This window comes from Bombina bombina, chromosome 4 (genome assembly GCF_027579735.1).
Source record: "Bombina bombina isolate aBomBom1 chromosome 4, aBomBom1.pri, whole genome shotgun sequence".
Taxonomy (NCBI): domain Eukaryota; kingdom Metazoa; phylum Chordata; class Amphibia; order Anura; family Bombinatoridae; genus Bombina; species Bombina bombina.
Genome location: NC_069502.1, coordinates 116084435 through 116112292, shown reverse-complemented (window position 1 = coordinate 116112292; position 27858 = coordinate 116084435). Strand labels below are relative to the sequence as shown.

General features: G+C 37.3%; 1 protein-coding gene across 1 annotated transcript; it reads right to left on the bottom strand.

Moving 5' to 3' along the window:
- Positions 1–75: 75 nt before the first annotated feature.
- ANKRD66 (ankyrin repeat domain 66) lies at positions 76–27858 on the bottom strand. Its single transcript, XM_053708929.1, has 4 exons — positions 27728–27858; positions 19812–19960; positions 6125–6353; positions 76–365 (listed from the first exon to the last, which is right to left on the bottom strand). The coding sequence occupies exons 2-4, from the start codon at positions 19957–19959 to the stop codon at positions 116–118; spliced, it is 627 nt and encodes a 208-aa protein (XP_053564904.1). The 5' UTR covers position 19960; positions 27728–27858; the 3' UTR covers positions 76–115.

The window sequence follows — 27858 nt, the reverse complement described above, 5'->3', positions numbered from 1 at the left end:
ACTTTACTGTCCCTTTAACTAGATCATTACAATCAATAGCATAAAACATTTTAAAAAGATCTTTTTCTAGCGGAATTTTCACTTTTTTATGTTTTAATTCAAGCGCAATTGTTTTTTATTTTTTGCTTGATTTTCTGTATACAGTTGATGGTGAATCTAACGGTTTAGTTATTTCCGGGTGGCTTTTGGAATTGTTGCGAATCATCTGTTGCCGAGGAGAAAGTTTTTGGTCGGTAGTTTTATTTCTTTGAAACTTATTTTCCGGAAGTTCTCTCTTCTTTAATTCCCACTGCTCATCCTCCTCATCCAAAGGATTACCCTCTAATTCCGCCGTCAGTCGGTGATCGGCGCATTCAACCTCGGCTCTATAAAGATGCAAAGATTTTACTTTAAAAAAAACACAGAATTTATTGTCATAAAAACAAATACTAATATTTATAATAGAAGACACAGGGCCGGACTGGGAATAAAAAAGCAGCAATGGAAAAATATGAAGACCCCCTCAGCTGCTGCAGCCCACCAGAAATCTCCTGGTATCCTGGTAGGCCAATCCGGCCCTGGGAAGACATAAAATCAGGAGATTCAAAGATAGATTTTATTATTAGGTTTATCACAGAATATCAAAGAACATATATACATTTTTTTTTAGAAAGAAACGTTCAACTAGAACCTTTTCCTTTACATTTTCAATTTCTGTTTCTACTACTGACCAGTGCGATCTGTGCTTTGTTTGGAAAAATGGTGTCTGCTGTTTACTGAACCTGCAGTTGCACTTCAGCACTTTTAGCCATTATTAAAAAGATGATCAATCTATTCTAAACTGCGATGCAGTACATTGAATAGAATCATTTGGGTCATGCATTAAGAGAAATGATTCTAGTAAAAGCTAGCATGGCTTCAACAGCCTCTCTTACTGCTCACAGTGAATACTTCCATATGCCTTGTATAAAAGCATTCAGATACAGAGGCTACTCACAGAAGCTCTTCTGACTCGTATTATGTTGACAATTTCACAAGTTGCATCGGCCCACATAATACCTGTAACCCTCAGCTCTGTGACCAGAAGTGGTGTCTTAATGTGGCCGCACTAATGGACGTATACTCTATATACAGCAAACGCTTATGCTAGAGGCATTTTTGTTAAAAGGGACACAAAACCCATTTTTTTTTCTTTCAGGATTCAGATAGAGCTGCAATTTTAAGCAACTTTCTAATTTAATACTATTATAATTTTTTCTTTATTCTCTTGCTATCTTTATTTGAAAAAGCAGGAATGTAAGCTTAGGAGCCGGCCCATTTTTGGTTCAGAACCCTTGTAGCACCTGCAGATTGGTGGCTAAATGTAGCTAGCAAGCGCTACCCAGGTACTGAACCTAAAAGGCTCCTATGCTTGAATTCCTGCTTGACTGAACTGAAATGCACTAATATAAATATATAACATAATTTATGTAAGAACTTACCTGATAAATTCATTTCTTTCATATTGGCAAGAGTCCATGAGCTAGTGACATATGGGATATACAATCCTACCAGGAGGGGCCAAGTTTCCCAAACCTCAAAATGCCTATAAATACACCCCTCACCACACCCACAATTCAGTTTAACGAATAGCCAAGCAGTGGGGTGATAAAGAAAGGAGTAGAAAGCATCAACAAAAGAAATTTGGAAATAATTGTGCTTTTTTTTTCTAGAGACAGATTTACGAGCTTGTAACATAGTATTAATCACTGAGTCAGAGAAACCTCTATGACTTAGTACTAAGCGTTCAATTTCCATACCTTCAAATTTAATGATTTGAGATCCTGATGTAAAAACGGACCTTGAGATAGTAGGTCTGGCCGTAACGGAAGTGGGCAAGGCGGGCAACTGGACATCCGAACCAGATCCGCATACCAAAACCTGTGTGGCCATGCTGGCGCCACCAGCAACACAAATGATTGTTCCATGATGATTTTGGAAATCACTCTTGGAAGGAGAACTAGAGGCGGGAAAATGTAAGCAGGATGATAACACCAAGGAAGTGTCAGCGCATCCACTGCTTCCGCCTGAAGTTTTAAAAGACCGTTTACGTTTATTCAAAGGTGGAAATGCAGACAAAGCCTTCAGAATAGAAATTAAAATTTACAAGTATATCATGCACATTAGAAGTTGAAGGAACTGCAACTGGCAATGTACTATTACTGATGGATACACTATCTGCATGTAAAAGTTTATCATGACAACTATTACAAATGACATTCGGCAAGAAAATTTCTACAATTTTACAACAAATGCACTTAGCTTTGGTAGAACCGATGTCAGGCAGCAATGTTCCAGCAGAAACTTCTGAGGCAGGATCAGATTGAGACATCTTGCAAAATGTAAGAGAAAAAACAACATATAAAGCAAAATTATCTATTTCCTTATATGACAGTTTCAGGAATGGGAAAAAATGCAAATAGCATAGCCCTCTGATAGGAAAAAGCAAGCAGCAAACATCAATGGGGTATTGAAATAATGAAAAAAATAACCGGAAATGACACACTCGCATCACTAATGACGCAACAGTGTGAAAGGTCTTGGCGTCAAGAATGACCCCAGAAGTGACGAACTTGCGTCATAGACGTACTTTTTCGCGGCAAAAAAAATTTTCGCGCTAAGAATGACGCAATAAAGTTTAGCATTTGACGCACCCGCGGGCCTAATACCGCCCGCAATTTGTAAGAAGTAGTCAATTGAAAAAAAGACTAAACCCCAGGTAAGAAATAAATTTCTTTTTTAAAAAATGTTTATATTCCCCAAATATGAAACAGACAGTCTGCAGAAGGAAATACATGAACCTGACTCATGGCAAATATAAGTACAATACATATATTTAGAACTTTATATAAATGCATAAAGTGCCAAACCATAGTTGAGGTGTCTTAAGTAATAAAAAACATACTTACCAAAAGACACCCATCCACATATAGCAGATAGCCAAACCAGTACTAAAACAGTTATTAGTAGAGGTAATGGTAAATTGAGAGTATATCGTCGATCTGAAAAGGGAGGTAGGAGATGAATCTCTACGACCGATAACAGAGAACCTATGAAAAAGACCCCCGTTAGGGAAATCATTGTATTCAATAAGTGATACTCCCTTCACGTCCCTCTGACATTCGCTGTACTCTGAGAGGAATCGGGCTTCAACAATGCTGAGAAGCGCATATCAACGTAGAAATCTTAGCACAAACTTACTTTACCACCTCCATAGGGTGGCAAAGTTTGTAAAACTGAATTGTGGGTGTGGTGACAGGTGTATTTATAGGCATTTTGAGGTTTGGGAAACTTTGCCCCTCCTGGTAGGACTGTATATCCCATATGTCACTAGCTCATGGACTCTTGCCAATTACATGAAAGAAATATATATATATAGTATCCCTTGGTTATTGTACATTATTAAAAATGCTTTCATCTACTTTTATACACAGAGAGAGGGGTACCATGTTAGTATGCATTGCATTCTTATGTAAAAATAACAAAATGCAAATAGGTTATGTGTAAAATAAAAAATACCAGTATACTTGGGGCCAGATTACAAGTGGAGCGCGAGCAATAAGGGGTTTATCGCGGGTGTTTGCACTTGTCAGGCTTACCGCTAGTATTACAAGTTGAAAGTAAACACGATCATTTGAGCGCAATCATGATTTACGCTAGAGTACCGAATCCTCAGAGCTCTGGTTAACTGTTTTGCAAAACAAAAAAGTTGCACAAAACACATCAAAAATACATTACAAAGTACAGTTACAATCATAATAACACCATCTAATAAAATGTATTCACAAAAAAATAATGCACGCAAAAGTTAAATAGACTCAAAGATATGAGGTCTCAGGTGTTAAAAAAAAAAAAAAAAGCAAAGCACTTTAACATGTCTAAAGATATATATGTATGTACAGCATATATATATATATATATATATATATATATATATATATATATTTATATATGTGTGTATATATAGAAGTGCATTTGAGTTTTAACTATGTATTTACATGAAATATTTCACATTCCAATGTTCTGCACATAGCAGAAAATGTTGTGTATTTTTAAATATATATATATATATATATATATATATATATATATATATATATATATATATATATATATATATATATCTGTGGGGGCGCATTCTCTGTGAGCTCTGCATAAGATTCTCTCTAATCCGCCGATTATAGAGCTACAACAGCAAAATCATCTGCACCAAACTTCAATCAATAGCTACTTAGTAGTATGTGGCTATTTTTCAGCTTATGCATGCTGTTTTAATGACTCCAGGGCAACAGATCTGCAGTTTGAGGCCTAAGGCAGCATCCTATACCTAGGTAACGACCCCACCCCCCGGACCCTCTGGGTTACCAGTGCTGGCAGCAGACACCTGCCTTTCTGAAAATATCACCAATATCGAACACCACAGCATTTCTTTACTAAACCAGCAGCCTAACGGAACTTTGAATCCCAATCCACTCGCCAGAAGACTGTTCCAAAATGGCGACTACATGGGAGGACGATCTAACAGTTTCTGGATTAGCGCTTTGCTAAATTAGAGAACCTGCTATACAAGCTCTATCAAAGATCCCTACCTAGAGACCTTATTGAGTGCATGGTCACAGAAGCGCCTGAACAGAGTGTTTTGCAAGACGCAACTTACGGTAACAGCCAGAAGACACAGGCAATAGAGATGAAGCTCCCTCCTTCACATACCCTCCCGATGGGGACAGTGGACAGAGAACCAGCTAGAACCCCTCAAGAGACTGTGCGTTACCCCAGCACACAGCTACTTGCGCAATCACTTAAACATCAAGAGCCTCTAGTTATGAATGCAACTACCTCATCTGATCCAGCGTCCCAGGGAACATCAGAGACATGATCGGAAGCTGCAGGGAACTCATGTGAAACTATGCCGCAGACCATCAAGAATACCAAACAACCCTACTTGTTGGGGCACTTCCTGATCGCATCTTGTTGCGGACCATCTTCAAGCGGCAGCAGACAACTAGCACTTGAACTCCCATGCATAATCCACTGGGTAAACATACCCCCCACAAACTTACTATTCTCTATCAAGGGGCAAACATGGCACTCATCTAACATAGCTGCCCAAGCGATCACATATTTTGAAAAGGGCTAAAGATCACTCTCAAGCTGCATTACTGGCACTGCGCAAAGTGATAATCTGCAGAGAGAGATCACTAAAGACATGTGTTCTCAGTGTCAATTATATATAAAGAAAGGTAAATTGTTTTCTAGGTGACAAACCCGAGTTATCTGTTGGTTATGTTATGGTGATCATTATATAGGGGCCCTCCATCTGCACTAGATATTCCCCTCTACACACACTCCAAATTTTGGGCACATTTAACGCTCTCAGGAGCAATTAGCGTTATTAGCGTGTTTCTTCATAGTTTTATACTTTAATGTTATTCTCTCTTAAGTGGCTACTGAATATGGATGTAAGAGGCATTAGAATTTCTTTCTTTCTTGGCAAAGGTGGACAAAGGAATCAGTATTTCTATATAGTGCTTTTTTTTTTTTTTTTGAAAGAGCTGTAATTAACAGAGGCAATTACATAGTCTCCAGGAATAATGGTCTAACCCCGTCCATATATATATATATATATATATATATATATATATATATATATATATATATATATATAGTGTATTTTTTAATGTTTTTGTTCACTATCTCTGGGGGAAAAAAATCATTTTTCATTGTAATGATAAAGTCCCATTACTCATAGTGTAAGAATAATTATGCAAATAAATTATTTTTCAGAAGTAGCATCAGCTTAGAGGCCGTATTGCATCCAATGTTATGTGATAGGTTTATAAAGCTCTGTAATAAATTTTTAAACATTTTCTTTTAACTAGAATAGAGGCATTTTTGGGTATCCCATCCATTTTTGGGTATCGCATTGGGTATTGCATCCTTTAATCATAGTTTATTGGCTTTTGTTGGCATTTTAACAGATATGTAATTACCATTCACCAAACATATGTGTATGTGAACTATTCAGCAAACAATGAGTGTAAACCTGGCTGATTTAATCAAATTAGCTTACAGATTTCTTACAGATTTTTTTTTAAATTTCACTTACGTCTCCAGAAACTTTACACAATCTTTATGGCCATAGATCTCTGCTATTCTTTTAGGGGTATCCCCGTGTAAGTCTTCACAATCAATAGGAGCATGCAGTGTGTGGAGAGCTCTCAGCACACTAAGCTTTCCTGATTCTGCAGCAAAATGAGCAGGTGTCCAACCTATGTCTGTCCTTAAGCAGGGGCGGGCACCATACTCTATGAGTAGCTTGACGGTATCTGACTGCCCTGAAACAAATCAAAAATAGATATATATTTTAGCAATCCAGAACGTTATAAACAGGTGTACAGGCATACCTTGTTTTATTGTGCTTCGCTTTAATTGCGCTTTCGCAGACATTGCTCTTTTTAAATGAAGGTTTGTTGCAACTCTGTGTTGAGCAAGTCTATTTTTCCAACATATATATATATATATACACACAAATAAACACATAAATACACATGAATATATATATATATATATATATATATATATATATATATATATATATATATATGATGATGGTTAGCATTTTTTAGCAATAAAGTATTTTTTTAATTAAGGTATATACATTGTTTGTTTAGACATAATGCTATTAATAGACTACAGTATAGTGTAAATATAAATTTATGTCAACTGGTAAACAAAAAAAAATAATGTTATTCACTTTATTACGGTGGTCTGGAACCGAACCAGCAATATCTCAGAGCTACGCATGTATAATGTTTACCAGGAGCCACATTGAAAGGTTTAAAAAAAAAAAAATTGTGGCCTTTTTAGAGAGCTCTTCACTATTGGATACTAAAAAAGTTGTTTTAGCAGAATCCAATATATATTATGTTACGTTAAAGGGGCATAACATGTAATAGTATGTTGGGGCTGTATAATGTTAGAAACAAAATCCAATAATAACCAGGTTAAAAGGGCTGTTTTTTTTTGTGTTTTTTTAAATTAGTGTGTACTTACCTGTGTCTAGGTGTGTGTTTAGATTGGCGCCTGGGGACATTTAGGGCCAGATTACAAGTGGAGCACAAAATATCACTTTTGCGAAAGCAAAATTTGCACTTAACTGAGTAATACCAGCACACGCTTATGTGCGCTTGTATTAAAAAAGTTGAGCACAAACGCGAGCTAGAGAGCTTCACAAGAGAGAGCTTCCATAGGCTACAATGGGAGCCTTGTTCTCATGCTGTGAGACATGGCATAAAAACTAGCGCAGCGAAGGGGGTAAGTAGCACAGAGATGGGTGTATATACACATATTAACACATAAATATAAATGTATATAAGCATATACATATATATTTACAGGGAACACACAGTTCACATAGACCGCAATTTAAAGACACTTTACCCTTTAGTTTGGGGGAAGTTGGGGCACTTTTAGAAAATTAACCAGAGATCTGATCCCTGGTTAATTTTCTGAGCACTAATTGCTACCGCAAGCTTGCTGTAGCAATAGCCAACCACTTGTAAAGGCTGGTTATTTATCACGCGCTCGCAAACGCGTTCAGTAAATTAGCACTCCACTTGTAATCTAGCCCTTAGTGGGCTTTGTTTTTTTTAAACACACTGTGGCTTTTTTTCATACACTGTGCATTGCAATTACATAGACATGAATAGTACCAGAACATCCCTATTTCCTATCCTAAAGTTGTAAAAGAGAGTTAATGGATTCAAAATAAGATCTAACCCTTTTTTCAATAACATACATGGAACAAATACCCACTCAGCCAACGGCAAACGGATACATCCCCCAGACTGTTACATTGTAACATTGTTAAAGGTCAACCCAAAAATTACTGTTACTTATTTAGATTAGTTAATTAACAATCTTTACATCAAACTCTAGCCCAATTTTCATCTAAATACACTTTGGCAGAAAATACACTTACTAGATCTCATCTAGTTGTTTTGAAATGGCCACCTGACTCCTCCTTCTCTGACGTCTCTCAAAAGCTTGAACTGCAGCAATAGTACAGATCCTCTCGTCCCTGCACGCTCACGCTCCTTTCATTCAGTTCATTGGGACTGATTGGGACCCTGATGCCAAAATGGCTAATTTGTGTAGTCCGTGCACATTTATCTTGCACATGCTGAGAGTAGCACTAGTGAAGTTATTAAGCATGTCACAGATGCAAATACAAATAGATTTTGATTCTAAAGGTATTTTAATGCATTGCTTGTAATTTCCATTTTTATACAATGTCTATTGTTACATTGTGTAAGTTAGATAAAACATCTGAGTATAAGCGGATATTACACCCAGATCCTTTTACCATTACTGTGTGACAAGAGTGCTGACTTACTAGTGGGTACATGAGTTACGTTACTGGTGCAGTCACATGACACAGTATTTGTCACCATATCACAGCAGCGACCAGTGTGCACAGCCCAGGAATGAGAGGCGCTCTAATAGTTTGTTCCACGGCTGCGCTTCGTCTGATTAAGTGTTGCGTGTAATCAGCTACACCATCCTCACTGCCTGAAACGTTAGGCTATGTATGTATCACATACAGACAATTGCCTCACTTGGCATACCCCGAAACGTCACCGTAATGTATTAATAAATTAAGTTTTGATCCAAAGTGCAGTCCCTGATTGGAATGAGAATATTATTGACTTTGCACCCTGGTTGATTACCCTATCGCATTGTGAGTGCAGATACACATGGAAGATTATATATATATATATATATATATATATATGGCTCTGCACTTGCTTCTTAGCAAACAACTGCTCAGGGTACTTAAAAGAATAATGCAGAGTACGTGACAGAAAGCACTCACCGTAACTTTAGCAAGTATAAAGATGATACTTTATTCAAATATAAAGTGAAGTTTCGGGGATTTTAACCCCGTCCTCAGACCACAAAAAAGAGAAAACAGTGTACATACCTTACACCTTAAGTACCCTCCACCCGAAAATCCACGCCGCAGAACCAGAAGTCGCCCGGCGTTCTGACCGCACCACTGCTCAGGCTCAATCCATCGCCATGGCTACTGGACGCGGCGCAGCTACAAACAATAACAAACCCATTAAAGAGACATATTACAATTGATACAGCATATGAAGTGGCAAATAAATAATACCTATAGCTTAATCACTAAGTATCAACTACTCTTTGTATCATATTAAATGCTATACCTATGTCAGAGTGACAATACACTCTATTATAAATTATGCTATATTATACAGAGGATATGGTACAGGTCAGCGTTAATATCCGTTACATATTACATCTTATGTCCTATAATCTCAATTGCTCCCATTATCTACTAGTACAAACAAATCAACTATACTAATAGTATTAACCTCATGCGTGTAGCAAACCACAGCTAAAAAAAAACAATTTATTGCATAATGAACCTATGTAAAGGTAAACAATGTTGCCAATTCTGGCACTCACTACTATACTCACTAGTAACTGTTTGAACTAAAGAAAACAATGCCAGTCCATGTGAGTGTTCAACCCCCCAGGCATCAGGGTACCTAGGTTGAAAATCCATCTGGGCTTGCACTGTAGAAGCATTCTACCTCTATCTCCCCCTCTCACTGGAGGAGGGATGTGATCAATGATCACGTATCTTAAATCTATCTATTCAGTTTTTATAAAGCACGGCTAATCACCCGTGTGGGTCTCGAGGTGCTGATTGGCACCTATAAGGTGCGAGTAGAAATGGGGTTTAGTCGAAGAGCCAGGTTTTGAGGTCCTTTCTGAATTTTGTTAGGTCAGTAACCTGTCTGAGGTGAAGTGGGAGGGTGTTCCAGGTTTTGGCTGCTTGATAAGAGAAGGACCTGCCTCCAGCAGTGGTCTTTCTTATGCGGGGGATGAGCACGAGGGCTTGGTTGGCTGATCGCAGTTGCCTGGTGGGGTTGTAGAAGGTGACACGTTGGTTTAGGTATTCGGGGCCGATGTTGTGGAGGGACTTGAAAGCATGAGTGAGAAGCTTGAAGGTGATTATTTTGTTGATGGGGAGCCAGTGTAGGTCTTGTAGGTGTTTTTGTGATAGGGCATTGGTGGCGGATGTTGAGGATAAGTCTGGCAGCGGCGTTCTGGACTCGTTGGAGTCTCTTTTGGAGCTTGATGGTGAATCCGGCGTAGAGCGCGTTGCCATAGTCTAGTCTGCTGCCGACGAGTGTGTGGGTTACAGTTTTTCTGGTGTCTGGTGGGATCCATTTGAAGATTTTGAAGTAGGTGGAGCGTGTGGAAATCTGCCGAGGAGACGGCGTTGACTTGTTGGTTCATGGATAGTGATGAGTCTAGGATGAAGCCTAGGTTTCGTGCATGGTTGGTGGGGGTCCAAGGGCTGTGGGCCACCAGGAGTTGTTCCAGGCTGAGTTTTCGGGTCTGAGGAGGAGTAGTTCTGTTTTTTCTGCGTTCAGTTTGAGGCAGTTGTTATTCATCCAGGAGGCGATTTCTGTGAGCCCTTCATGGAAGTTTCTCTTGGCGGTGGCGGGTTCTCTTGTGAGAGAGACGATTAGCTGAGTGTCGTCTGCGTAGGAGATGATATTGAGGTTGTGGTATCGGGCGATGGCTGCGAGGGGTGCCATGTAGATGTTGAAGAGTGTCGGGCTTAGTGAAAAGCCTTGTGGAACCCTGCAGTTGATTCCTGTGGGCTTGGAGGTGAAGGGAGGGAATAAGACTTTCTGGGTTCTACCGGTGAGGAAGGAGGTGATCCATTCTAGGGCCTTATCTCTGATGCCAGCTTCATGGAGTCTTGAGCAGAGGGTGCGGTGGGAGACAGTGTCAAATGCAGCTGAGAGATCTAGGAGGATGAGGGCGGCGGTTTCTCCTCAGTCAAGCAGGGCACGGATATCATCCGTGGCGGCGAGGAGGGCAGTCTCAGTGCTGTGGTTGCTCCTGAAACCATATTGGGAGGAGTCTAGTGTGTGGTTGGCCTCTATGTGCTCAATGAGTTGTGTGTTGATGGCTTTTTCGATGACTTTTGCTGGAATGGGGAGCAGGGAGATGGGGCGGTAGTTTTTTGGGTCCTTAGGGTCTGCTGTGGCTTTTTTCAGGAGAGGCCTCAGATCCATGTGCTTCCATTCTTCCGGGAAGGTGCTGGTCTCGAGGGAGCAGTTAATGGTGCGGCAAAGTACTGGGGCGATATCGCCTGCTTTGTTGAATATGTGGTGGGGACATGGGTCTGAGGGTGCTTTGGAGTGGATGGATTTCATGGTTCTGAGGGTGTCTTTGGTGATTAGAGGGTTCCAGAGGGTCCGAGGGGGATTGGAGGCGCATTTTGTATGGCCAGTCAACGTAAAACGACGAGCTACGGGTTGATCAGAACCCTTTCTATCTATAGCCGCCCGAATTGCAGCATAGTGGTTGGCCATACGGGTGCGGAGATCATCTATGGTTTTACCAACATAGAAGAACCCACACGGACAGTGTAACAAATACACAATGAATGTCGTTGTGCAGGCTACTCTATGTCGGATGGTAAATTTACAGTTGGTACTTAGATGGGTAAAAAAACTTTGCATTTAACAGACCATTACACGTAGTGCACCCAGCACATTTATAACAGCCGGGTTTAGCAGTGTGCAGTCAAGTTGTAGTCTTGTAGCTTTGAACAGGATCAACCTTAACCAAGATGTCCCTTAGCAATCGAGATCTCCTAAAGCCCACTTGAGGATGCAATATCCCTTTAAATGGCAAATTCTAGGATAAATGGCAGTTTCTAGGATATTCCAATTTTTCTTCAACAAGTGTGAAACCTCTTTTGTCAGAAGTAAATGCTGTGTTGAAGATCAATCTGTCATCATTGCCCTTTACCGTTGAGGTCTGTAAAGCTGTATCCTGATCCATTTTTTCAAAAGTTGTAAAATGTTGGTCAATGTGCTTGCCACGGTATCCCCTTTGGGGTAATCTAGTCTTCATATCTCCAAGTTATTCCTTGGCTTGGCCCTTTTTACTATTGTTATGTATATCCCTTTTAAATTGGGAACAATGGAGGGCATTCTTCAGTGAAGGTGGATGGCAACTCGTCGCCTCCAATAGGGAATTCTGTCCTGCATATACATTTAAGGAGATTGATCACCTGCTTGCATCCTCCCTATAAAGCCTTACATTTCCCATAATTCATTGCTTGGTAATTTGAATCCTTGCTAGATTCACTAGCTGCTCTTTTGCCCAGCCGTTTCCTGAATTGAGGATTATCCTTTTGTATCTTTATCTCCCATTCGGATACAACATATCATTTCTTGCTAATACTGTGAGTATTTTGGGACTTCACTGAGAAAGACTTTTACTCTAACTGCATAATTCTACAAATATGTGTAACTACGAACTAAAGGGATCATTCTAAACTTGTTGCAAATGTTACCTATCTAACTTCATCAGCTAACCCCCTGGTTCAGCTGCACGGCTTCAGTTGCCATTACCATTGTTTTTCAGTCTCACTATTTCCTTCCACTGTAGTGCCGGATCTACTTTTCTGTGTTGCGGTCACGCAGCCTGCTCTCTCCACTCTGTCTCAGACCAGCACCAGAGCATAACGTTCCTCTCACTCTCTCTCGATCTGTTCAAGTCTCCAAGTTATAAATTAACAAAAGTAAGTACCGGACTTACAGTTATTCCTATCACTCTGACATATATTCAGACTTAAGTTATGTGTACACATTGGTTAACCGTATCAGAAACCTTCACTCTTAATTACCTTTACAGTGTAACTTACCTTGTAACAATTGTTGCCGTTAAGTAGTGTGCTGCCAGAAGTGATTTACCAGTCTAGTTCTTATAAACACTTCTAAAACACTACTTATATAGTAATTGCTTGCTTCACAATTCTGGATTATTTCAGTCATATTTCAGATCTGAATCAAGCTACAAAAAACATAATTTGAACGCATAAATATATTATGTTAACCAAGTTCTTTGTATCTCTCATCTGCAAAAATAGATCCAACACTGCTGCTTAGCATTACATATTACCAAGCCCAAAAATGGATCCTGCAGATATCACTACACACATGCAAAACCTTTCACAGAGAGTTGACCAATTAGGACAAGGTTTAAGGGAATTGCAGATACAAAATGAAACATTGAGAACAGTAATTAAAGATACTGTAACTACAAAATCTGCTACTACAGATTCACATCCTGAACCCATTGTAAGCCCCCCAGACAAGTTTTATGGGGATAGATCTCAATTTCGTAGTTTTACAAATGCATGTTATTTGATTCAAAACCCAGATCTTACTATAATGACAGACAAAAGGTTCTCACAGTTATTTCTTTTTTACGTGCTGAACCAAGAGCATGGGCAAATACATTCTATGAGACGAATGACCCTATTCTAAATTCATTAGACTCCTTTTTCGCAGCCATGGCAAATCCGTATGATGATCCGCAAAAACAATTAACCGCTGAAAATAATTTGCGATCATTAAAACAACTAAAAAGGCCAGTAGAGGAGTATATTTCAGATTTCAAAAGATGGGCTATGGATAGTGAATGGAACAATATAAGTTTAAAAAACCAATTTCGGTTAGGCTTGTCTGAAGCTTTAAAAGACGAGTTAGCTAGAACAGAGCTCCCTGAAACTTTAGAAAACCTTATGACACTATCGATATCAATTGATAGGAGATTGAGAGAGAGGAAAAAAGAGAGGGGGATAGTAGACATACCCAAACATAAACAGTATATACCCACACAAAAATCCTCAGAAGAACCAATGGACATTGGCGTGGTTAGAGGACCACTTACACCAGAAGAAAAGGCCAGAAGGAAGCTGAACAATCTATGTCTGTATTGTGGATCAAAAGCACATGGATTGAAAGACTGTCCTAATCTCTTAAAGAATAAAAAAGAGGTAAAATACACCAGAATTATTCAATGTTCAATTCTCATATTGCTACGTCCCATTGCTGTTCTCTTTCTGTTATTTTACAGTGGGACCATCATCAGATTAAGGTTCAAGCCATCATTGATTCTGGCGCATCTGGTGCTTTCATTGATTGTTCTGTTGTTAACATTAATAAAATACCATCTATAAAAAAATCTTCTCCTGTTGTTTTGCGGGTTTTTGATGGCACTTCCTCCTCATACGGACCTATCACTACACATACCATACCACTTCTTGTTTCAACTCATGAAGGGCATAGTGAGTATTTATCCTTTGATGTTACTACCTCACCTCTATTCCCTATAGTACTAGGGTTGAATTGGTTGCGTACACATCAACCCCATATACAATGGTCTGACCTATCACTCACATTTCCTTCACAATATTGCAAAAAGCATTGTTATTCTCACTGTAATTTATCGATAACTAATACTGAGACCATTCCTAAAGTATACCATAACTATCTAGATGTGTTTGATAAAAAAGAAGCGGAGACACTTCCTCTGCATTGGAGTTATGACTGTCCAATTGAACTCCTCCCTGGTTCCCCAATTCCGGTTGGACGTATTTACCCTCTCTCACAGCCCGAGTTAAAAGATTTAAAGCAATATCTTGATGAAAACCTCAAAAAATGGTTTATCACACCCTCAACCTCTCCAGCAGGGGCTGGGATGTTCTTTGTTCGGAACAAAGATGATACACTAAGACCTATTATAGATTACAGGGCTCTGAATAAAGTTACTAGGAAAAACAGGTACCCCCTCCCACTTATCCCTGAATTACTGGAAAGACTATCCTCTGCTAAAATATACACCAAATTAGATCTCAGAGGTGCCTATATTTTGGTTAGGATACGTAGTGGGGATGAATGGTTAACAGCGTTCCGTACCAGGTATGGCCTATTTGAGTACAGGGTCATGCCATTCGGGCTTTGTAATGCCCCTGCGACTTTTCAGTTTTTTGTTAATGATATTTTTCATGACCTTCTAGATGTATATATGATCATCTACCTAGATGATATCTTGATCTATTCACAAACTTTAGATCAACATATTCTACATGTCAGGACTGTATTGGAGAGGTTAAGAAGGCATCAATTATTCGCAAAGCCCGAGAAGTGTTTATTTCATGTCACAGAATTGTCCTTTCTTGGTTATCGGATTAGTCCACAGGGTATTAAAATGCAAGATGACAAGGTTTCCACCATCACCAATTGGCCAACACCCACATCTAAAAAACATGTCCAAAAATTTCTTGGATTTTCTAATTTTTATAGGAAATTCATCAGTGGATTTTCCTCCATTGTGAAACCACTCACTAGATTAACAGGAAAAAATACAAAATTCATTTGGACCACTGAAGCTGAAGACACCTTTCAGTTACTAAAAAACAAATTCACTACTGCACCTATATTGCACTTCCCGGATCATACTTTGCAATATGTTCTCGAGGTTGATGCAAGTGATTACGCAGTCGGTGCTATCTTATCACAGAGACAGTCTATAGAGTCACCTCTACATCCAATAGCCTTTTATTCCAGAGCTATGACAACTTCTGAATTAAATTACCCCATAGGGGAAAAAGAGCTCCTTGCCATAAAAACCTCATTGGAGCATTGGAGGCACCTTCTAGAAGGCACAGAGAAACCGATAATAATCTATACCGATCACAAGAACATCGAGTATCTACAAACAAATAGAACTCTCTCCGCGAGACAAGTTCGTTGGAGTCTATACTAGATTCCATTATATCATCGTTCAGGTTCTCGTAATGGAAAGGCTGACGCTCTGTCTCGACTGCCTGTCTCTCTAGCATCACTTTCTAAACCCTCAACTGTAATACCGACAGAACAAATCATTGCCTTAAATAGCACCATCCAGGACCAAATACGTACTGCCCAAGAAAATGATACCGACCTTCCTCGTTTGTCCCTGAGAAAGGATACTGATAATCTGCATTATCATGATGATCTCTTATATATTCCTCCATTTGAACAAGACAAGGTAATCCATCTAGTACATGATACACTACTTGCTGGAAATCCTGGCATTAAGAAAACAGCGGAACTTCTACAACGCTCTTTTTGGTGGCCTAGGATGATTGACAAGATTTCTGCTTACATTAGATCATGTCCTACCTGTGTTCAAACTAAACCTCAGAAACATAAACCATATGGGTTGCTTCTATCTTTACCCATACCCTCTTCACCATGGTCTGAAGTAGCTATGGACTTTAACGTCGAATTGCCTAAATCCTCTAATCACACCACAATACTCGTTGTCGTAGACCATTTCACTAAAATGGCACATTTTATTCCTACGTCTAAATTACCTTCAGCTTCATTAACTGCTCAATTGTTCCTCACCAACATTGTAAAACTACATGGACTTCCTAAATCAATTACTACAGACAGAGGATCCCAATTTACATCCAGATTCTGGAGACAATTGTGCACAACTCTTGGGATCACAAGGAACCTATCCTCTGCCTACCAACCACAATCCAACGGCCAGACAGAAAGGGTAAATCAGGTACTTGAGCAATATTTAAGATCTTATTGTTCTCACCAACAAACATCCTGGTTTGATTACCTACCCTATGCTGAGTTCACATATAATAACACAATCAACTCATTTACTAAATACACTCCATTTTTTGCGAATTATGGAATCAATCCTGCCTTTCATCCATTTTCAAATCATTCAAGCAACTTAGTGTCTGTTCAAGAACTCACTAACAGCCTCTCGCAGATCCACACCAACCTCAAAACTAATATCGCTGAAGCTCAAGGACAACAAAAACATTTCTACGATCTTAGACATAGTAAACCACCTGAGTACAAAAAGGGTGATAAAGTTTGGTTGTCAACCAAACATCTACGATTAAATGCTCCCAGTAAGAAAATTACTTCCTTATTCATTGGTCCCTATCAAATTACTCGTATAATTAACAGTAATGCTGTTACATTGGATCTCCCTAGTGAATTACGAATTCATCCGACGTTTCACGTCTCCTTACTGAAGCCCTATACTCTCATTAGGAGTGAACCATTACCACTCAAACATTCTGTTATCACTGATCAACTTGACTATGAGGTAGCTGACATTTTGGACTCAAGAAAACGAGGGAGACTTCTTGAATACTTGGTTCATTGGAACGGTTACTCTCATGAAGAGGACTCCTGGGAACCCTCCACGAATCTTTCTGCTGATCGCTTGGTTGCCTTGTTTCATAACAGACACCCTGATAGACCCTCTCCTTGAACCCCGGAGGGTTTCCTTTTGAGTGGGGGTACTGTCATGCATATACCTTTAAGGAGATTGATCACCTGCTTGCATCCTCCCTATAAAGCCTTACATTTCCCATAATTCATTGCTTGGTAATTTGAATCCTTGCTAGATTCACTAGCTGCTCTTTTGCCCAGCCGTTTCCTGAATTGAGGATTATCCTTTTGTATCTTTATCTCCCATTCGGATACAACATATCATTTCTTGCTAATACTGTGAGTATTTTGGGACTTCACTCAGAAAGACTTTTACTCTAACTGCATAATTCTACAAATATGTGTAACTACGAACTAAAGGGCTCATTCTAAACTTGTTGCAAATGTTACCTATCTAATTTCATCAGCTAACCCCCTGGTTCAGCTGCACGGCTTCAGTTGCCATTACCATTGTTTTTCAGTCTCACTATTTCCTTCCACTGTAGTGCCGGATCTACTTTTCTGTGTTGCGGTCACGCAGCCTGCTCTCTCCACTCTGTCTCAGACCAGCACCAGAGCATAACGTTCCTCTCACTCTCTCTCGATCTGTTCAAGTCTCCAAGTTATAAATTAACAAAAGTAAGTACCGGACTTACAGTTATTCCTATCACTCTGACATATATTCAGACTTAAGTTATGTGTACACATTGGTTAACCGTATCAGAAACCTTCACTCTTAATTACCTTTACAGTGTAACTTACCTTGTAACAATTGTTGCTGTTAAGTAGTGTGCTGCCAGAAGTGATTTACCAGTCTAGTTCTTATAAACACTTCTAAAACACTACTTATATAGTAATTGCTTGCTTCACAATTCTGGATTATTTCAGTCATATTTCAGATCTGAATCAAGCTACAAAAAACATAATTTGAACGCATAAATATATTATGTTAACCAAGTTCTTTGTATCTCTCATCTGCAAAAATAAATCCAACACTGCTGCTTAGCATTACAAATTCCTATCCGTTTCCTTCCTGAATAAAGTAGTGTGTAACTGTCCTTCCTCCATAGATATCCTTAAATCCAAAAAATCAACCATCCGTGGATGGTGGGTCATCTTAAACTGAAGGCAGGGTATAGTTGCATTAAGGTCTTTAAACTAATTCTCCAACTCTGATTCAGTGCCTGTCCACAACAGGAACAAATTGTAAATGTATCTTTTAAAATACCTAATATGACGATGTGTAAAGAGATCTGTAACCGTAGCTCGTCATTTTGCGTTGACAGGCCATACAGTTGCCGATTTAAGATACGTGATCATTGATCACATCCCTCCTCCAGTGAGAGGAGGAGATAGAGGTAGAATGCTTCTACAGTGCGAGTCAAGGTGGATTTTCAACCTAGGTACCCTGATGCCTGGGGGGTTGAACACTCACCTGGACTGGCACTGTTTTTTTTAGTTCAAACAGTTACTAGTGAGTATAGTAGTGAGTGCCAGAATTGGCAACATTGTTGAACTTTACATAGGTTCATAATGCAATAAATTGTTTTCTTTAGTTGTGGTTTGATACACGCATGAGGTTAATACTATTAGTATAGTTGATTTGTTTGTACTAGTAGATGATGGGAGCAATTGAGATTATAGGACATAAGATGAAATATGTAACGGATATTAACGCTGACCTGTACCATATCCTCTGTATAATATAGCATAGTTTATAATAGAATGTATTGTCACTCTGACATAGGTATAGCATTTAATATGATATAGTTAGTAGTTGATACTTAGTGATTAAGCTATAGGTATTATTTATTTGCCACTTCATATGCTGTTTCAATTGTAATATGTCTCTTTAATGGGTTTGTTATTGTTTTTATCTGCGCAGCGTCCAGTAGCCATGGCGACGGACTGAGCCTGCGCAGTGGTGTAGTCAGAACGCCGGGCGACTTCCGGTTCTGCGGCGTGGATTTTCGGGTGGAGGGTACTTAAGGAGTAAGGTATGTACACTGTTTTCCCTTTTTTGTGGTCTGAGGATGGGGTTAAAATCCCTGAAACTTCACTTTATGTTTGAATAAGGTATCATCTTTATACTTGCTAAAGACCCGGTGAGGGCTTTCTGTCACGGACTTATATACATGTGTATATATGTGTGTATGTATATATATATATATATATATATACACACATACACACATAAATACACATGTATATACATACATACATACACACACACACACACAGCAGCCCTTTCCACTCATATACCTGAAAACATGAAATATGTTTATTCAGTATTAATATTTAATTATATGTTTAACTGTGTATTTAATGTAATTATTTTACATTCCAGTCTTCTTCACACAGGAGAAAATGTTCTACATATTTTAAATCTCTCTATCTCGTGCGCATCGGATTTTGCGCACAATATTTTACTTTCAACTTGAAATACGTGCGCTATCCTGCATGCATAAAACGTTTACTTTCAATGGTATAAAAGATCAAATGAACGTGCTAATTACTGCTCCACTTGTAATTTTATTATTAAGGTGTTTGGGTTTATTTTGTTTATTGTGTTCTTTATAAACAATGGTAATCACATACATAGAAATTATATAGGAGTTTCATTGGCTAACCCTGGTTACAAAATGTTTGTACCTTTAGCTGCAGCCCAGTGCAGTGCTGTCCTATCATTCCAGTCAATGTCTTTATAATTTGGGTCATACAATTGTTTCTTTAGTATATCAGATACTAAGTCATAATCCCCTAATGCAGCTGCTTGATGGAGCTCTGTAACATCAGTCATCCTGTAAAAATAAAATGAAAACAGTAACATGCATATGTTAAAATACATTCAATTATTCCTCAGAGGTTGCTAATAATTCCACAATAAAGCATAGCAATACCTTGGGCTCGATTTCTCAAGCCATGGTGGCAGGGGCGTAAATATTAGGGATGTGCGAATGTGTAAATTTTCGAATTTCGAATGTAGAACGAATGTTATTACTGAAATTCGAATTCTAAATCTGAATGTCGATAAGAACAAATATTATTAAAAATTCGAAAATCGAATGTTATTTACAGTTTTCGAATGTCACTTTCGAATTCGAATGTTTATAATTATATCGAATGTCCACATTTGAAATTTCGAATTTAACATTCTATTTAACAAATACTATTCAGAAGTTCAATAGTTCATGTGGTAGGGCGGGAATCTAGTAAATTGATACATAATAGATACAAATATATCATTTCGAATGTTTCCATATAGAATATTGCATAATTCGAATATTACATTTAAAGAAAAAGCATTAGAAATACTATTACAATCTAAATTTGAATTTTTCGAATTCGAATATTGCATAATTCGAATATTACATTTAAAGAAAAAGCATTAGAAATACTATTACAATCTAAATTCGAATTTTTCGAAAAGAATATTTTCGAATGTAATCGTAAAATTCAAAACCGAACATTCGAAAATCGAATGTTAGAATGTTATGTAAACATTCGAAATTCGATTCGAACGAACGAATGTGTTAAAATTTGTGCCGTTTTTCGAATGTTGGGAAACATTCGCCCATCCCTAGTAAATATGCGCCCCTGTCTGCCCCAGCTCGCCTCTGGCGGGCAGCAATCAGCTGGCGGGATTAATATTCCATGTGAGTGCTATTTTGCGTTCATGTGCAACACCGCCCCCTGCCCGTGCACATCCAATCACACGTGGGCAGGAGAAGAGGCTAAGAAGCAGCGTGACAAATACTGACTGCAGGTTCTCTTGTGAGAACCTGCAGTTGTAGCGAGGGGAAGGGCTTGATAAATTGAGCCCCTTAAAGGGACAGTCAACACCAGAATTTTTGTTGTTTTAAAAGATAGATAATCCCTTAATTACCCATTCCCCAGTTTTGCATAACCAACACAGTTATATTAATATACTTTTTACCTCTGTGATTAACTTGTATCTAAACATCTTCTGACAGCCCCCTGATCACATGACATTTTATTTATTATCTATTGACTTTCATTTTAGCCAATTAGTGCAGTGTCTGCCACAATCCACGGGCGTGCTCACAATGTTATCTATAGGGTTTACCTGAACTAGCTCTCCCCTGCTGTGAAAAGCAAATACAAAAGCATGTGATTAGAGGCGGCCTTCAAGGGCTTAGAAATGATCATATGAGCCTTCCTAGGTCTAGCTTTCAACTAAGAATACCAAAAGAACAAAGCAAAATTGGTGATAAAAGTAAATTGGAAAGTTGTTTAAAATTACATGCCCTATTTGAAACATGAAAGTTTTTTTTGGACTTGACTGTCCCTTTAAAGCAAGGTAGCAACAATGCGTTAATTTTAATGCCTCATTTCCAGAACAATTTTGCATTCAAATATGACGTTATTTTACAAATTGCATTGTTCAGATTTGCATGATTTGAATATAAAAAAGCCTTTTTACAACACCAAGCCCAACCCATTTCTCTGATCATTTTTTAAAAGGGATTGATGGGGCAAAATTAAAATATCAATCAAAACAATAAACAGCACTCAAACAATATTGTTCAAACGAAATAGGATATATTAATTAAAACATATTGGGCCAGATTACAAGTGGAGTGGTATTTAAGGCTATCGCTCGCATGCTAATCCCGCTAGTAGTGCGTCCGATAGCGCTCATATTACAAGTTGAAAGTATACTGTTTTCACACGAGCACTAATCCGATGCCCATTACCGAATTTAGGATATTTCACGCGCGTTAACATATTCCACCATAGAAGTCAATGGAGCAAAAAAAAAATATGCGCAAACCTGATAGCATATTTTCAAGTGCGCTAACCCAACATGAAAAAACTAAATTCATGCTTACCTGATATTTCTTAGGAAAGAAATATGAATATTTCACATTCATATATATACACATTTTGGTGTGTGTGTGTATGTGTATGTATGTGTATGTGTATGTGTGTATATATATATATATATATATATATATATATATATATATATATTTATAAATACATTGAACATATTCTGATATGTGCAGAACATTGGAATGTGAAATATGTACAGTAAATACACAGTATAACACTTTATTGAATATTGCATAAATATTATATATATATATATATATATATATATATATATATATATATATATATATATATATATGGGCTCAAAATTTCAGGTCGTAAGCTACTAGCCAGGCCAAAATATTGCTCGCCACTTCTGATCTTATCCACTACCTGCCCACACCCACTACTCCACCCCTTCTCTTTGCATATATTGTGCAATCATTTTTAATATTTTTTATTTTATACCTTAAATTAAATAATGCTAGCTACAATAATAGTTTAACAAAAATAAGTGCATAGCAATTAGCAACATCAACTTGGTGGTTCTGGGTAAGACAATAGGAATTTGTTCAAGTGAGAGAATTGAGAGAGTGCTGACAGTCATGAAAGGTCATAGCAGACCTGGAGATGTTTTTTTTTTATTATTATTGTCTTCTCTCTCTTTTTACCCTCTCCCTTATCTCTCAGGCCATATCTTCTCTTTCCCCTCTCTCATATCTTTTTACTCTTGCTTTTTTCTCCATTCTCTCTTAAAGCTATTATTATTATTATTATTATCAGGTATTTGTAGAGCGCCAACAGATTCCGCAGCGCTGATTTTTCTTCTCCACTTTTACTTTTCGTCTCTCTCTCTGCCCCCCATTTACCCACTCAGAAGCAGAAGTAACAGTCTAAGCACCAATGGTGTTCCTACATCCTAGAGGAATAACATTCTTGCCCTTTCTAGGTTATATAATATTCCTTCAGCTAATATGTTTAGCATAGCCCAACATGTGTGTCTGTCAATGCTGCAATAGGAGTATACATTTTTTCACTCACTAACTTTTACTCGCCACCATTAAATTTCCACTCGCCAATGGCTAGTAAGTAGTGGAAATTTTGAGCCTATATGTGTGTGTGTGTATTTATGTGTTGATCTGTGTATATACGTCTGTAAATACATAAATACATATGGACACACATAACTATATATATATATATATATATTATTTTATTATTATTTTTTTCATATGCATACACACACATACATACACACACAGATATACATATTTAGACATGTTTATGTATGTATGTGCATTTTTAAAAAAAATATTTTTTTAATAGACAGTGTTATGAGTGTAACTGTACTTTTAAATGTATTTTTAATGTGTTTTGTGACACTTTTATGTTTTGTGAAACAGTTAACCAGAGCTCTGAGGACGCACTCTAGACGTGTGTTAACTACAATTGCACTCAAGCGATTTCGTTTACTTTCAACTTGTAATACAAGCAATAAACCTTACACAAGCAAACATCCGTGATAAACCCCTTTTCGCTTGCGTGTAGCTGTTAGCGCTACACTCGTAATTTGGCCCATAGTATGTACAGTATAAACAATATTATATATAATAAATAATACATAAAAACAAGGATACTTAAAATCAGAGATTCACAATTGTAATCAGTCCACGCTTCTGTCAAGACTATTAGACAAACTAATAATCTGATATTTTAAAATAAATTTAAAATAATTAAGGAGTATATATCATACAATAAGTAAACTGAATGGGATGCAGACATAGATAATTAAAGGGATACTAAACCCAATTTTTTTCTTTCATAATTCAGATAGAGCATGGGATTTTAAGCACCTTTCTAATTTACTCCTATTATCAATTTTTCTTTGTTCTCATGCTATCTTGATTTGAAAAAGCAGTACTGTAAGCTTTAGAGCCAGACCATTTTTTGTTCAGCACCTGGGTAGCACTTGCTGATTTGTGGCTAAATGTAGCAAACCAATCAGCAGCTCTACCAAGGTGCTGAACTAAAAATGGGCCGGCTCCTAACCTTTTATTACTGCTTTTTAAAATCAAGATAACAAAGAAAAATTGATAATAGGAGTAAATTACAAAGTTGCTTAAAATTGCCTGCTCTATCTGAATCATGAAAGAAAAAATGTGGAGTTAGTATCCCTTTAAGTACAGAGAGAAAAGAAAAAGGTAGCATCTTTTAAGCACTCTGTGAAAAACTAAATTAGATTGGTCCAAAAGAGAGGACACCCAATGGAATGGAGGGGTTCTCAATCCTCACCACAATATGAGGGGAAAACTAAAAGAAAACTTAACATTTATTATATCAAAAAAATAAAAAAATAGAAATATAAATTCACTTAAAACAAGAAATAACATACAGGGACATGAAAGGTCCAAATCACAGTATTGTATAAATCATGTAGCAAACACCTATACAATCAAATATAAGGCATAATACCAGAAAGGCTCAAAGGAGGTAATTATCCCCATTATATAGTGCAACACGAAATAAAAGGAGCCCTATTATAGAGTCTACCGGTGACTATAATATCTCCCTAAGGAGAACCACAAAAAATGAATTTTGTGACGTGATTAGGTCCTGACCAGGGGGCCTTTGGTATTGCAGCTATATTTCATATGTTCTATTTGCTTTATTGGCTAAACCCTATACTAGATGCTTTTGTAGTACCAGATTAGGACAGGAATACCCAGTGTTTTTAAATAATTGTATAGGAGAACACGTGAGACTAGCAGTTCGCCAATCCCTTTTTTGTGGTTCTCCTTAGGGAGATATTATAGTCACCGGTAGACTCTATAACAGGGCTCCTTTTATTTCGTGTTGCACTATATAATGGGGATAATTACCTCCTTTGAAGCTTACTGGTATTAGGCCTTATATTTGATTGTTTGCCGATTTTTAAAATACTTTGATTTGGACCTTTCATATCCCTGTATGTTATTTCTTGTTTTAAGTGTTTAAAGGGACATAATACTCATATGCTAAATCACTTGAAACTGATGCAGTATAACTGTAAAAAGCTGACAGGAAAATATCACCTGAGCATCTCTATGTAAAAAAGGAATATATTTTACCTCACAATCTCCTCAGCTCAGCAGAGTAAGTTCAGTGTAAAAAGTTATACTTCACCTGCTCCCAGCTGCAGGTAAAAATTAAAAAAAAAATGAAGAAATGAACAGCAGCCAATCAGCATCAGCAGTGCTGAGGTCATGAACTCTTACTGTGATCTCATGAGATTTGACTTATCTCTCATGAGATTTCATAGTAAGCTTCCTTTACCTGATTGGTGAAATAATATGAGAGTTCACGATGCTCATCCCCTAAGATGTCCCAGGACAGGCATACTAATATGCTGCTTAGAAATCCTTTACAATGGGAGGTGGCTACTGAGGAACTTTTGAGGTAAAATATCTTTCTTTTTTACATAGAGATGTTCAGGAGATATTTTCTAGTCAGCTTTTTACAGCTATACTGCATCACTTTCAAGTGTTTAAACATTTGGGTATTATGGCCCTTTAAGTGATTTTATATTTCTCTTTTTTTATTTTCTTGATATAATAAATGTTAAGTTTATTTCTCTTTTTTTCCCATCATATTGTGGTGAGGATTGAGAACCCCTCCGTTTCATTGGGTGTCCTCTCTTTTGGACCAATCTAACTTAGTGTTTCCCAGAGTGCTTAAAAGATGCTACCTTTTCTTTTCTCTCTGTACTGACAGTCTACCATAGAATTGTTATTGTTTTAAAAGATAGATAATCCCTTTATTACCCATTCCCCAGTTTTGCATAACCAACACAGTTATATTAATATACTTTTTACCTCTGTGATTACCTTGTATCTAGGAACCTTCTTCCAGCCCCCTGATCACATGACTGTGACTGTTTATTATCTATTGTCTTAAATTTAGCATTGTTTTGTGCTAAATCTTAAATAACTCCCTGTGCCTGAACACAGTGTTATCTATATGGCCCACGTGTACTTTGTCTCTTTGTGTTGAAAAGAGATTTAAAAAGCCTGTGATAAGAGGCAGCCCTCAAAGGCTTAGACATTAGCATATGAGCCTACCTATGTTTAGTTTAAACTAAGAATACCAAGAGAAAAAAGCAAATTTGATGATAAAAGTAAATTGGAAAGTTGATTAAAATTAAAAGTCCTATCTGAATAATGAAAGGATAATTTATACTAGACTTTCCCTTTAAACTAATAATCTGGCCAGATTTAGTACAGTGAACTAATTTATTAGTCTGGCCAGACTGTCATTTATTAAGCTGCTTTCAAGTTATTTCCATTTATGTGCAAGTATCTTTTGTATCTTTATGCAAATGTTATACGTGTTTTTATTTAAAATACATTTGATAAAATAAATAAAATTGAAGTGTCCTTTTAAGGCTCAAGTGTAGACAAATATACACTTCCTGCTAATAAAATCAAAATACCAGCTTTAACTTATTTTATTTAAAATATTTTTACTTCATACCTGGATTACCTTTAAATTTATGAAGATCGAAGGATACAGTAAACAAAAAAAAAGAATGGATTTTTTTCATTACATTCAAATGTTACGTTATATATTCAAAATATATGAAGACCAGTCAACACAGTAGATTTGCACAATCAACAAATGCAAGATAACAAGACAATGCAATAGCATTTAGTCTGAACTTCAAATGGAGTAGTAGATTTTTTTTTTCTGACAATTTTAAAAGTTATGTCTTTTTCCACTCCCCCTGTACCATGTGACAGCCATCAGCCAATCACAAATGCATACACGTACCATGTGACAAACATCAGCCATTCACAAATGCATACACACTTATTCTTGCACATGCTCAGTAGGAGCTGGTGACTCAAATAGTTTAAATATAAAAAGATTGTGCACATTTTGTTAGTGGAAGTAAATTGGGAAGTTGTTTAAAATAGCATGCTCTATCTGAATAATGAAAGTTTAATTTTGATTGAGTGTCCCTTTAAGTTTTTAGCTTGTAGTATCAGCCTCTCTCTGATACATTGTGCAATATATGAGGTAACACAAAAGCATATAAATAATGTAGCTCTTATTGGCTTTTATAGAAAGAAAGATCATTATATATTAATAATATACATGTATAGATTAATCAAGCTCAGACAGTGAAAGGCATTATTAAAGGGACACTCAAAGCAAAATAAAATTTTATGATTCAGAAAGAGCATACAGTTTTAAGACACTTTACATTATACATTTTTGCAGTCTTTTTAGATGCACACTTTCTGGGGGACAAGATCATACTGAGCATGTGCACAAGTTTACAAAGGTATAGGTATACTAGTCTGTGATTGGCTGATGTCTGTCACATGACACAGGGGGGCAGAAAATGTGAGAGAGAAAAAAGCTACTGCTTATTTGAAATTCAGAGTAGATGTTTAATCATTGTCTTTTTCTTATGCACTTGTTAATTATGAAATTTTGCTGTATTAAGTGGTCCTTTAAGGTAAATTATATAGTATACATTTTATAGATATATTTCCTTTTAAAATATTAATACTAAAATATAAATGAATGCAGAATAGATATTAAACATACTAAGCAAACTATTTTGTCATAGGTGATTGAATGTAATGACAGATGTATAATAGCATTACAGTAAAGGCTATAATTAGCATTACCAGACTAATACAGGTGGAACCAGAAATGATACAAAGCAGCAAATTAAATATTCTTACGTCAAGGTTTTCCTAGACGTCCTGAATCTCGGATATGCAATCCTTGGAAAACATAATTCCGTAATCTGCAATCCCTGCTGGATGTAGAGCAGATAGGTGCTGGATAGCTGAGTGTAGGCGTTTTGTGTTGA